Source organism: Pseudoliparis swirei, chromosome 7, assembly GCF_029220125.1.
Source record: "Pseudoliparis swirei isolate HS2019 ecotype Mariana Trench chromosome 7, NWPU_hadal_v1, whole genome shotgun sequence".
Classification (NCBI taxonomy): domain Eukaryota; kingdom Metazoa; phylum Chordata; class Actinopteri; order Perciformes; family Liparidae; genus Pseudoliparis; species Pseudoliparis swirei.
In genome coordinates, this window is record NC_079394.1 from 17544662 (window position 1) to 17557495 (window position 12834).

General features: G+C 42.2%; 1 protein-coding gene across 1 annotated transcript; it reads right to left on the bottom strand.

The window, feature by feature from the left end:
* Positions 1-2583: 2583 nt before the first annotated feature.
* hspb8 (heat shock protein b8) lies at positions 2584-12492 on the bottom strand. Its single transcript, XM_056419752.1, has 3 exons — positions 11733-12492; positions 9307-9370; positions 2584-2773 (listed from the first exon to the last, which is right to left on the bottom strand). The coding sequence occupies exons 1-3, from the start codon at positions 12163-12165 to the stop codon at positions 2593-2595; spliced, it is 678 nt and encodes a 225-aa protein (XP_056275727.1). The 5' UTR covers positions 12166-12492; the 3' UTR covers positions 2584-2592.
* Between the last annotated feature and the right edge of the window lie 342 nt (positions 12493-12834).

Here is a 12834-nt window from a genome sequence, read left to right on the forward strand (position 1 = left end):
GACTCATGGAACAGACTCATGGAACAGACTCATGGAACAGACTCAAGGAACAGACTCGAGGAACAGACTCATGGAACAGACTCGAGGAACAGACTCGAGGAACAGACTCATGGAACAGACTCGAGGAACAGACTCAGGAACAGACTCATGGAACAGACTCAAGGAACAGACTCAAGGAACAGACTCATGGAACAGACTCAAGGAACAGACTCAAGGAACAGACTCATGGAACAGACTCGAGGAACAGACTCAAGGAACAGACTCAAGGAACAGACTCATGGAACAGACTCGAGGAACAGACTCGAGGAACAGACTCGAGGAACAGACTCGAGGAACAGACTCATGGAACAGACTCAAGGAACAGACTCGAGGAACAGACTCATGGAACAGACTCAAGGAACAGACTCAAGGACCAGACTCAAGGAACAGACTCATGGAACAGACTCAAGGAACAGACTCAAGGAACAGACTCAAGGAACAGACTCATGGAACAGACTCGAGGAACAGACTCAAGGAACAGACTCATGGAACAGACTCGAGGAACAGACTCGAGGAACAGACTCGAGGAACAGACTCGAGGAACAGACTCGAGGAACAGACTCGAGGCTCAGCAGAGCACGAGACTTGAAGACTTGTTCACGGCAAAAAAAAAGGAAGTTGGTTCATGAATGACCGTATTATACAGGACTGTCTCAGAAAATTAGAATATTGTGATGAAGTTCTTTATTTTCTGCAATGCAATTAAAAAAACAAAAATGTCATGCATTCTGGATTCATTACAAATCAACTGAAATATTGCAAGCCTTTTATTCTTTTAATATTGCTGATTATGGCTTACAGCTTAAGAAAACTCAAATATCCTATCTCTAAATATTAGAATATCATGAAAAAGTATACTAGTAGGGTATTAAACAAATCACTTGAATTGTCTAATTAACTCGAAACACCTGCAAGGGTTTCCTGAGCCTTGACAAACACTCAGCTGTTATAAATCTTTTTTTTAACTTGGTCTGAGGAAATATTAAAATTTTATGAGATAGGACTTTAGAGTTTTCTTAAACTGTAAGCCATAATCAGCAATATTAAAAGAATAAAAGGCTTGCAATATTTCAGTTGATTTGTAATGAATCCAGAATGCATGACATTTTTGTTTTTTTAATTGCATTACAGAAAATAAAGAACTTCATCACAATATTCTAATTTTCTGAGACAGTCCTGTATACAATGACAATTTATATTTATGACTATTATTATAGGCCCGATCACTGACTTGGTGTCAGAATGGAGGATCTATAGATTATCATATAACGTCGATGTTCGTGGAAGTCACGAGCACACACCCCCCCCCCCCCCTCGCCTATCCTTCTCACCTTTTTCACCCCTGACCTGTTTTCAGACCTGATATATATATATATTTATATATCCGTGATTAATTAGCCGTGCCGTTTCCGTGGAGAGGTTTGGACGTGAAGCTGATGCTCTTGGTTTGACAGCTGCGCCGTCGTTAGTCACTTCCACATGAATAGCCCAATTATTAGGTTGCCATGGCAGCACCGGTCAACTCCTCATCCTCCTCTTCCTCTGTCACGCACGGCGGCCATGTTCTCTTCTCCTCCAGCTGAGCATTATTGTTGGAACTGTTCCCCGATGTGTCAGAGCTCCGGCTGCATCGGCACTGAGCCACCCGGCAACACGCCGGCCCGATTCCCTTCTGGTAACTGACAACAGCGCCGCGGGCTCCCAGGAGCCCGAGTGTAAACAAATAAACAAAAGAAAAAGACAGATGTTAAGACACGCTGGGAGATTGGCCCGGAATCTTTTTTAATTTTTATTGCATCAGCCAACAACAACAACAACAAAAAAGAATGCGGCAGCCCAACGCTCAAATAGAAAAGAATAAGAACAAAATCATGTTGCAAAATAACGTGGAACATTCAGAATAATGTTTAGATTGATCGGCACATAAAGGAGTTCATTAGTTTATTAATATTTTATTTACAAAACTTTCTGTCACTCAAGGGAATTAAAAGGCACATTGTCTCCATTTTCTTTTTAAACCAAATAAATCACATAAAAATAAATTTAAAAAAGTCCACTTAATGAATTGGATGTTAACAAAATTATAAATATGACGTATGAACCTTTATTGTCAGTGAGAACGCTGAGACTTCAAATGCATCGGCGGCCCAATAGCCCATAATAATCATCAGGATATAAACTTTATAGAATATTAAAGCTGCACAAGACAAGAAATACAAAATAAAAATAAAACATCACTGCAGTCCTGAAGATATGTGTTCACCACAGAGAGGGCCGGTGGACATGGAGTCAATACAACAATAATCATGTCCACCAGCAGCTCTCTGATCATTCTGCTATAAAAGAGGAAAAAACATTCAACATTTTGGGTTCTTTTGGACTTTTCAATTTCATGTTGACGTGAAAGAGACGAGACGCCTGGATTAGATTAAGGCGACGAGGCCAAATATATAGATTAAAATATTTTCTTTGTGACCTCAAACAGGACTTTACACACATGTCCTATCAGACCCATCGTCAGTAGTGCAGGGTGGTGATGTGGGGGGGGGGGGGTTAGACTACGGGGGTCTCCGGGGCCTGAGGGGGGGCCTCGGCCTCCGGGGCGTCTCCGCCCGGCGGGGAGCCCTCGTGACTGAAGAGGTAGTACGGAGGCGTCTGGCGAGCCTCGATGATGAGGACGCCCTCCGGAGACAGCGAGGCAAAGACGGTCACGGGGTCCACGTCGAGCGGGATCCTGGAAGGAGAGGTCAGAGGTCAGAGGTCAAGATGCTTAAAGCGGCAGAAGTTTACTTGCTGTGTTTGAAAAGCACGAGCGGGGTGAACAGTTCACTTTCTGCTCGGAGGTCGTTTCCCTCCATTAGAGACGTTGTTTATAACAATAATTATTACATCATAATAATTTGGCTTGGATTATTGACAGTTATAAAAAAATTATCATCCGGTACTCATCACACACACACACACACACACACACACACACACACACACACACACACACACACACACACACACACACACACACACACACACACACACACACACACACACACACACACACACACACACACACACACACACACACACAGGCTCCAGGTGTGAGGGCAAAAAATAAACCAGATTTTCCAATTAGCGAGAGTGTCTGCCCCCCCCCCCCCCCCCCCAGAACAATGATATTCATCATCATTCTTCTTCACATTAAACTTATTTTTCCATCCCCAACTCCTTGCTTTCCTCCTCTCAATACGTCCTCTTAATATTACTTCATAAGCTTTATATATATATATATATGTATATAAATATATTTAAATAAATATGTTTTAATTATTACTTATAATACATATATATGAAAAATAATATATATATATCTTTGTATATAAATATATAAAAAATAAATATGCTTTGATTATTACTTATATATATACATATAAATATATGAATAAATATGTTTTGATTATTACTTATAATATATATATATGTGAATATATACAGTATATAAATATAAATAAGTTTTATTTTAATTATTACTTATAATATATATAAATACATATATATAAATACATATTTTGTTAATTATTACTCAATTGTTAAAACCTTTACATGGATACAGAAAATTAAAAGCCATCATTTTCATTATTATAATTGTTTTCCTCCATTTTCCATTAATTACAATTCAACTTTAAAATATTTAATTTCAGTTGGCCGTTGTTACATCATCAAACGATGCTGCTCTTAAAGTATCGCGTTGATTTCAAAGTTTGTTTTTCAAAATAATACACCTCACCCGAGGAATGAAAATCCTCCAAATGGCCAATGCACAGACTTCGAGGACAACTCTGTTCTCCATCCAGCCAGCGATGACCAAATATGGGCATCGTGGTTTTTTCGCCGCGAGTGGCCGAGTGTCTCTGGGAGTTCATGTAAACACCAGGCGGCCGTGACTCACACTGTGTAGTCACAGAGGACCCTCCTCCTCCTCCTGAGGAAATAAGTCCAGAGGGACCAAAGACCTCATCACACAGAAGCAGACAAGAGGCGTCAAGTCAGGCTAAATATCACACACCCACACAACAACAACAACAACAACAACTTCCTCCAGAACCATCGCACGATAATCAAATAGAGGCCCTACACCTCCTCAAATGGCGAGGGGTGTAATAGGTGGGAGAAAGGCAATAACCAAAACAAAGATGGAGGAAGTTGTTATTTAGGTCGAGCCTAACCAGACCTGTGCCGAGGCCCGGTGGTGTCTGGTGTCTGGCAATGTGCACACATAAGATAAGTCCAACTGTGTCTGCCCCTCGTGAATCTGATCGTCTCCACAGGTTTTATGGGTTCTTCCTCGTTTTTAATGAAAACATCGGGAACCAAGAACATAAACCTTCGTGGCCGGAGGGAACAAAGCCGATAAAACTCAACGCTAAAAAACAATAAAAGTAGCAGGAAGTAGCTCCATGAACATGTCTAAACGTTATTCCAAAGACAAAGGAGGTCAGGTATGTGGAGGAGATGGGGGGGGGGGGGACATATATATAATATATATCAAGACACGAGCATTGGCTCTGCTCCTCATAGTTCTCCTTCATGATAACTTATGCAAATCTATTGAATCTACTGTGTAACGTAATACGTGTCAATTAAAAAAATTACAAAACTTAAATATCATATTATAATACTGTAAAAGGACTACGAGTCCTACAGGCAGGCTAGCGTAGCCTGTAGCTAGTGCTACAAGCTAAATGTTAAAGCTAGTTGACAAACATGCTGATTATTGCAACTTTATTTATTAAAAATGTTAAATTAACTTAAAATATAATTATATATTGCTATTATATACAAACTAATATATTTAATCTAATGTGCAACATGTATATATGTTGTATATACATATATACATATATATGTATATATACAGGACTGTCTCAGAAAATTAGAATAAAATCCTATCTCATAAAATTTTAATATTTCCTCAGACCAAGTAAAAAGATTTATAACAGCTGAGTGTTTGTCACAATTCAAGTGATTTGTTTAATACCCTACTAGTATACTTTTTCATGATATTCTAATATTTAGAGATAGGATATTTGAGTTTTCTTAAGCTGTCATTATATTAGGGCTGTCAGCGTTAACGCGTTAATCTATGTGATTAATTTGGCCGCGATTAACGCACTAAAATATTTTAACGCAATTAACGCAACTTTGTTTACTTCCGGTGTCGTTGAAGTTGTTGCACTCCTCTGAGTGTCAAACCTCGGCAGTCCGCCTCCTTCCTCCCGTCTGCTCCTCGATATTCACAGAGAAGCAGAGGGCGACGTGTCGGTGACGCGGGGCGGAAGGTGCAGGTGACTTTTGTTGTTGCTCCGCCCCGATGCGCGCGCAGACACGCCGGCATGGAGCTCTGCGGCGCGCGGGACGGAGAGCCGAGAAGAGTGAACGACACGTCGAGACAGAATGACATGCTGCTGTAGAGACGACCAACAACAGACGTTTAGTTTAATAAAAGAACAAAGACGTCTTGAAGAAAATAACCTTACATTACTTCTGCTGTAATCTGGCGCGATAGAGAACATTACAGGGGGGCGGGGCCTCACCCTGATAGAATGGTGGGGGAAACACTGGGATGTGTCACATGCAAAGGCCTTTAACCCTTGTGTTGCCTTAGGGTCATTTTGACCCGAATCAATATTACACCCTCCCCCCGCCTTTGGGTCATTTTGACCCGATTCAATGTTTCACCCTCCTGTTACCTTTATATTTACTAACATATTTTACCCTTTGGGTTCAATTTGACGCCAGCAATTAAAACCTCCAGAAAATTATTAGAATTAATATTGTTTTCCAAGTTTAAGTGTGAGGCACTTTATGTTTGTTTGTTGACTACCGAAAGAACACCGACATTAAACATTGAATGGGGTCAAATTAATCCTAAGGCGGGGGGAGGGTGTAATATTGATTCGGGTCAAAATGACCCTAAGGCAACACAAGGGTTAAAAGGTGAATTTACATTTTTTTGTAAAATCGAGAAAATGAGCCCAGCCTCCAGAGGGTTAACATGACATATGTGTCAGTTTACCAAGGCCACTGGTTCTGCTGCTGTTCAGTGTTAAAGATGACAGGACCAATGGGGTCTCTAATACACCTTTGTTTACTAATCTGATGTTTCACTGAAGAAACAATTTATCATCCACGATATTAAATACCTCACTGGCACTTTATAGGTAGGAGCCTCTTTGAAAACACAGCTGTGTGAAGTTTTGTCTTTAAAAAAGAATACAATTAAACAAGTGTCTAAAATACACGCTGTTTTAAAAAAAGAATCAGTCGGAAAAATATATTATTTTGAAAAAGGACCGGATACCCGTGTGTACGTCTGAGCCGCGTTCAGGAGTCTTAAAGTTCGGATTTATCGCTGCAGGCGAGTCTCACGCGCCGAACCCTCTGCTGGCGGCACATTTCTGTGACAAAGAATCTTAAAACATATTCAACCTGCTCAATGAATTCTGTCACTTCAGGGAAATGACAACTGTTTTCAAGTTGGCCGATAAAGTCGCTGCTGTGTGGGCGAGTGAACAGCGGAATATTCTACATGTTTCAGACGTTGACCGGGTGGAAGAGGCTTTTAAAAGAGTTTGAGCGGTACTCCAACCACAAAAGACCCGACTGCAAAAGAATAGACCTGCAACCCATTTGTAAACAAACCCACCCGGTGAATCGAGCCCGTCCGAGCTAGAAGAAAATGTGTTCGAGATGCAAATGACGGTGGCCTTAAGGGACATTTCACACAACAACTCTGCCGGTGTTCTAATGACAGCGACCAGAACTCGGTTCGGAGCAGCGGACCAATCACACGTCTGTGTCGCCGTCTCCATTAGCGGCTCGTTGCAGGTAAACAAGCGCACGGCTCACACTCGGCGTAATGATGAGTTGTAGTTTTGGCACTTTATGCCATTCGTATAATTGTATGACGTCTTATTTATTAAGTCATTTATATTGCCGGTCCGTGAAAATAATTTCTGACACGGATCTGGTCCGTGGCTCAAAAAAGGTTGGGGACCGCTGATTTAGAAGATTTAGTCTTTAGAAGAAAAAAAAACTTGTAATCGCGATTAATGAGTTTCAAAATGTGCGATTAATTAGTTAATTTTTTTTAATCGATTGACAGCCCTAATATATATATATATATAGGCACCTGACGTAAACATATTTTTTTTTAGCATACACACGTACTGCACTGCGGTCGCCACCAGTCTATATATTGATGAAAAAAAAAACCTCAATGATAGCCCCTACCCCCCCCCACCAATACATCCTTCAGGAGCCAATCGGTGCGAAGCAAAGTTTTGATCACGTGGAATCCCTCAGCCGTCCCGTTAACATGGGACCCTTATCTTTCCGGCTCGGGGGTTTGTTTACCTCGAGGCGAGCGCACATTTTATCTCACACATCGATTCTGTACAGCAGCCAAACAATGTCCAATACCCCTCACCCCCCCCCCCCACACACACACACACCAACTCCCACCTAGATGCAGGGACAGAACCGAGACAAGAGTGTGTGTTCACCCTCTGAACTGATTTAACAAACTATATATTTGGTTAATAAGTGACACATTTCATGTTTAACAGAGTTCACCCTTGGACCCCCGAATTACGAGTGTATTCTGTCAATGCGTTCTGAAATGAACACTTTAATCCGCCCCCCCCCTCCTCCCCCCCGCTAGTATCCACATGTCCTTGTTGCGTTCATTTGAAGGTCAAACTAGTTTATCGTAGAACTAAAACTTATAAGATATATTCTGAGACGCATCCATATAAAGCTTCACGCATTCGACCGCTTATATCTTTTATTTGTTAGTTTTTACGGTTCACTTTTTTACTGTTTGATCACTTATTTATAAAAGTACTGATGTGTCTTCGTGGGCCTAATAAAGGATTCTCTTCACATTATCTCATAGTTTATCTCCTTTATTAAACCATCCAGAGGAAATATCTGCATTTTATTAAAAATGATCATATGCCTGTGCATCTATGTCAGTCTGCACAATCTTTCTTTTTCTCATATGCATATCAAGAAAATAAAATTTATAAAAAATGTGATCACAAAAAAAGAAACAGACTAGGACGAGTCTCTGAGCTTTAAGAGTATCTAGGTCAGTTATTTATACATATGACCCCTCCCCCACCAGAACCCCCTATATATAGATATAGTCAGTCATTGATTGCATGTTTTTCTGAGCTGAGAGCTTTCCAATGACCAGGATTGTGTGATAAGCCCAACTTCTTCCTAATTAGCCGACAGGAAGTTAGACCGGACTGGAGAGACAGCGAGCCGCACCAGCGGGTTAGAAACACGGCCGTCTGAACTCCTCTTGCTGCCCAATCAATAAACACACACACACACACACACCTCAGTTCAAACCCAAACAGTATCGTCTAACACCAAAAAGTAAGGACCGGCCAAAATGTCCTCACTTTGCATTTCGGTCCGCACTCCAACGGTTAATAACCCATGATGGTCCTCACTTTGATAGCAGTGCAAACACACACACACACACACACACACACAAACGCGCGGGATGTCGTTGGAAGTGATGCTCTGTATTGATCTTATATGTAAAGTAATACTTCAGTTACAACGTGACAGTTGTACAATGTACATTACTCTCCCTGTGTTACCTTTAATTTATAAAGAAAAACTATATTTTAAGGTCTAATTCATCAGAATACTTCGGCATAAACAGTCTGACCAAACTGTTTTCTTTTTTAATACTCTGGTCGCCATGAAGACACGTGAGAAAAACAATGTTATCACGCACTGGGCGTGTGAATGATATACTAATGACCTGTATATCATTTACTCATTTTGTTGGTGAAGTTTTCCTTCAACAATTCTCCATAAAAACGTTTTTAAAGTCTTCCGGGCTTTTTGTATTCAGTAAACAAACACGTTAAAAAATAGACAAAGAGCTTTTCAAAAGTTGTTCCATATATTATTATGAAAAAGTGTTTTTTTTAAAAGTTAGAATATTCTTTCTCTAAATGAAGCCAATGAGGGAGTTAATGTGACCGAGAAACAAACCTACAAAATCAATCAATCATCTTTTTCTTCTTTTAACCATTTAATCTGAAGACGTGTCGACTAGTTTCCTTTGTGAGTCGCTGGTTAGAAAAGGGATTGTCTTCTGAATAATATTAATATGCATTTAAGAAATAAAACTGCTATCTTAAATATATGATCCTAAACATGGTGCGTGTAAGAGTTATTACTCACTGTATCTTCTTTGTGAAGTTCTTTGTGACGATGCCTCCCTCTTCCTGTTTCTCTTCGTGTTTTCCTGTTTTAAAAAACACATGAAATAAATGAGTGAGTGAGTGGAGAGTAAATAGAGTCAAATAACATCATATGCACTATATATATATATAAATATATATAAATATATATTTATATATACATATCAAAATGTATATTTATATAAATATATATATATATAATATATATACATATATAGTGACGATGTAAAATGCATCGATGAGCTTCGTAACGTGTAAAACACAACACAAACATAATTTTGTTTCCCATTGCTCAGCCAGTGTTGGTGGTTTGGGTTTTTATGCTTTTGGAGCCACTGGGGGATTGAACATGAATATGAACATGAGTATGAACATGAATATGAACATGACATGATGAAACACCTCCCTCTGGCTCGGCTTACGGGACGTCGACTCCAGCAGCTGCTCTGGGGCTGCTAAATATCACACACCCCTCCCCCCCTCACACACACACATAAACACACACTCCGGGCTCCACCGTCCGCTGCCTTCTACCCCTCACGGTGCCGCAGAGGCCTGAGCTGAGTTCACCGGTGAAGTCATGTGACATTATTATTTCCCAGTTCATGAACGATGGAGGTCTGGTCCCACCGGGCGGCGCCTCGGATTCGTTTAAAAAAAAATTCTTACGACAGAGACGCCAAATTCCAGAAGCTCCGTGTGAAACTCGTCATATCGAATGTTCTGGGAGGGAAGATGGCCGACGGGCCGGGAACGCTTCACCGAGAAAATACTTCAATACTTTAGTCCATAGTTATTTTTTACTTTTTCATGGAACTCACGTCATCATTAATTGTTTTAACAAAATATTATATATATTTTTTAACATATTATATTTATTATTATTTGTATTATTATCTGTATATATACATATATATATATTATATATATGTATTATATATATATACAGTACATATATATATATATACATATATATATTTTTTTTCTTTTCTTAGAATCCCACATATTTAACAATGCTCTTGGCCCAGTGCTGTGATGCTACAGGGACCCGATATCCGTTTAGCTGGATTAGCTCGAGCCGAAGAGAACATCGAGTTCTTCTGGAAGCTTCTTCGCTCCTCCGCGTGCCGAGCGCCTCCGGCACGCTCGGTGCATCACCCCGTGTGTCACTCTTTTAGACCGGGGGGTCGAGTCCCCAGCAGGCCCAACATGGCGCTGATTGAATGACCCAGCTGGCATGCCAACGACGTGTTTATTAAAAACTCAGGGAGCCTGCTGTCCCCCCCCCCTCAATCCATCCGTCTCCACCAAGTCATGTCCTGTAACTTAGTGTCCCGTGACTGAGCGTGACTGTGTGGACACCGGGAGACAAGAGGGACCGGCGGGGGTGAAAGAGACCCGTCTCCAGAACACGGCCCCCGGGCGTCCAGCCTGTTGTCACGGGCCCTCGGCCTGAAATCTAAATCGAGCCCCTCGCCGGGCGGACCCAGGGACCCATTCTCCAGGAATCTGAAACAGGTGTCCGGGGCTTCAGGGTCCGCCTGCCAACATGAGGGTCCCCCCCCCCAAAGAAAAGAGAGTGTTTAGCTTCCATATGAAGACTCATTGTGAGGCCCTGTGGTCCGGTCAGGTGGGAGACCCTCAGAGAGAGAGAGGGCTTTGGCTTCTGATTGGCTGGACCGCTGCTCTTGAGCAAGTTGTATGTCTCCCGTGACGGTTGTTTAAGATATTGTCTTAAATGTGGAGGGAAAATGGTAAATATATTGAAGGGATGGGAGGTTTTTTTGAAATATTGGAGGTCAAGAGTCCACATTCCCTAAATTAAAACAACGATTTATTCTGTTTATATTATAAATATAAATGCAGATGTTCAATTATTTTGAATTTGCAATTTTTAAAATCTTCCTAATTCAGATGTATATATGTTTTTATTCATATTCCCACACAGCCAGAGACAATATTACTCATCCAAATATAAATATTCATAGAGCTGGAGTCCTCAGAACTACACCTTTAAAAACACATGATGTAATATTCCTCCATCCTGAGGTCGCGCTGCACCTTTAATTAGTTTTTTAGGTATTTTTCACAAGCATGTTTGCCCTTTTTAAAGTGTGTAATCTTGTGTTATGTCTATTATTTTCATCCTGATGATGTTTTTGCACGATGACATCATCATTTAAAAAAAGGCATTTGATGTTGTGTTCAATAAAACTGACCTGATGATGTCACAGAGGTCAAAGTACCAGCTGGGTTCACTTCCACCTCCAGATATCAAGTAAGATCCTCATTAATAACTTATATAATATGAATATAAGTGGTTTAAACTCATTAATCACTTATATAATATTAGTATAAGTGGTTTAAAGTTATATAATATGAATATAAGTGGTCTTCCAGACTCACCGGACACGTCTACAAATCCGTCCCGGGTCTTGATGGTGAGCTCTTCCGGTGTGAAGCTGTGGACATTCACGCAGACCTTCCACGGTTCCCCCCCGGTGGCCCCGGTGCCGCCGGTGGGGGAGCTCCGGGAGGAGGGCTCTCCGTACCGGCTGGTGTACACCGCGGGGCCTCCGGCCGCGGACTGCCGCGACGGGAACCCGGCGGCGGCGCGCAGACCTCCGCCGCCGAACGGCGACGTGCTGAGGCGCGTACCGAGCCGACCGGGCCGAGCCCAGCCGGGCCAGTCCATCGCCAGGTCGTCGGGGAACGCCGGGATCCCGAACTCGTCCTCCATGAACCGGGAGCCGAGCTGGTCCCTGAACGGAGACTCCGCGAACGGGTCCCGGGGGAACCGCTGGCGGCTCCCCATCGTGTAGAAGTCTCCCTCGGCCATGCCCACAGAGTTCTGGACCACTTCCAAGTTCTGCTGGACCAGAACACCCGAACTGAGACTTTGTAAAAACTAATGAAATAACTATATAATCACTTTAATCTGCGCTATCTATCCGGTGTTGCGCGTGACGCGGTCACCGACACCAGCCCGTGTGACGCGGCCTGTTTCCCGTTAACACGAGCACGTGAAGCCTCTCCTGGTCTGGGGTTTTTATAACGGGACCGGGATTTCACAAGACCACGAGTCCTCCTGGGAGGGCCTGGAGGAGCAAAAAATATCCGCCTCTAGAAGTCCAAAAAAAGAAAAGAGTCCTGCAGGAGACCCCCCCCCCTCCCCCCTCAGCTGTTTATTAGCTTCAGTAGGGGGTCAAGGGGTCAAGTCAGATGACGTGACCTGTTGTGGATTCTTTTTTTGAAGCGCAGGGGCAACAGCTGACCGCAGCACCCCCCCCCCCCCCCCCTCACTTAAATTAGTGTCCACATGGAGCTGGAGCGCCATCCTCCTCCCCCTCCTTCTCCTCCCCTCCTCCTCCTCCTCCTCCTCCTCCTCCTCATCCTGCTCCTCCTCCTCTCTTGGTGACTCACTGGCTTTTTAATAGCAGAATAATGTTATGGGTCAAACGCACTGATGATGTCACAGTATACGGATAAACAAGGGATGGGGGGGGGG

Excerpts from the sequence above, each read along its gene's own strand:
- hspb8 (XM_056419752.1), bottom strand. The coding sequence starts at position 12,165 with ATGGCCGAGGGAGACTTCTACACGATGGGGAGCCGCCAGCGGTTCCCC. Across the intron at positions 9,371-11,732 it reads CGGATTTGTAGACGTGTCCG|GAAAACACGAAGAGAAACAG; the intron begins GTGAGTCTGGAA and ends TTTTTAAAACAG. Across the intron at positions 2,774-9,306 it reads AACTTCACAAAGAAGATACA|GATCCCGCTCGACGTGGACC; the intron begins GTGAGTAATAAC and ends CTCTCCTTCCAG.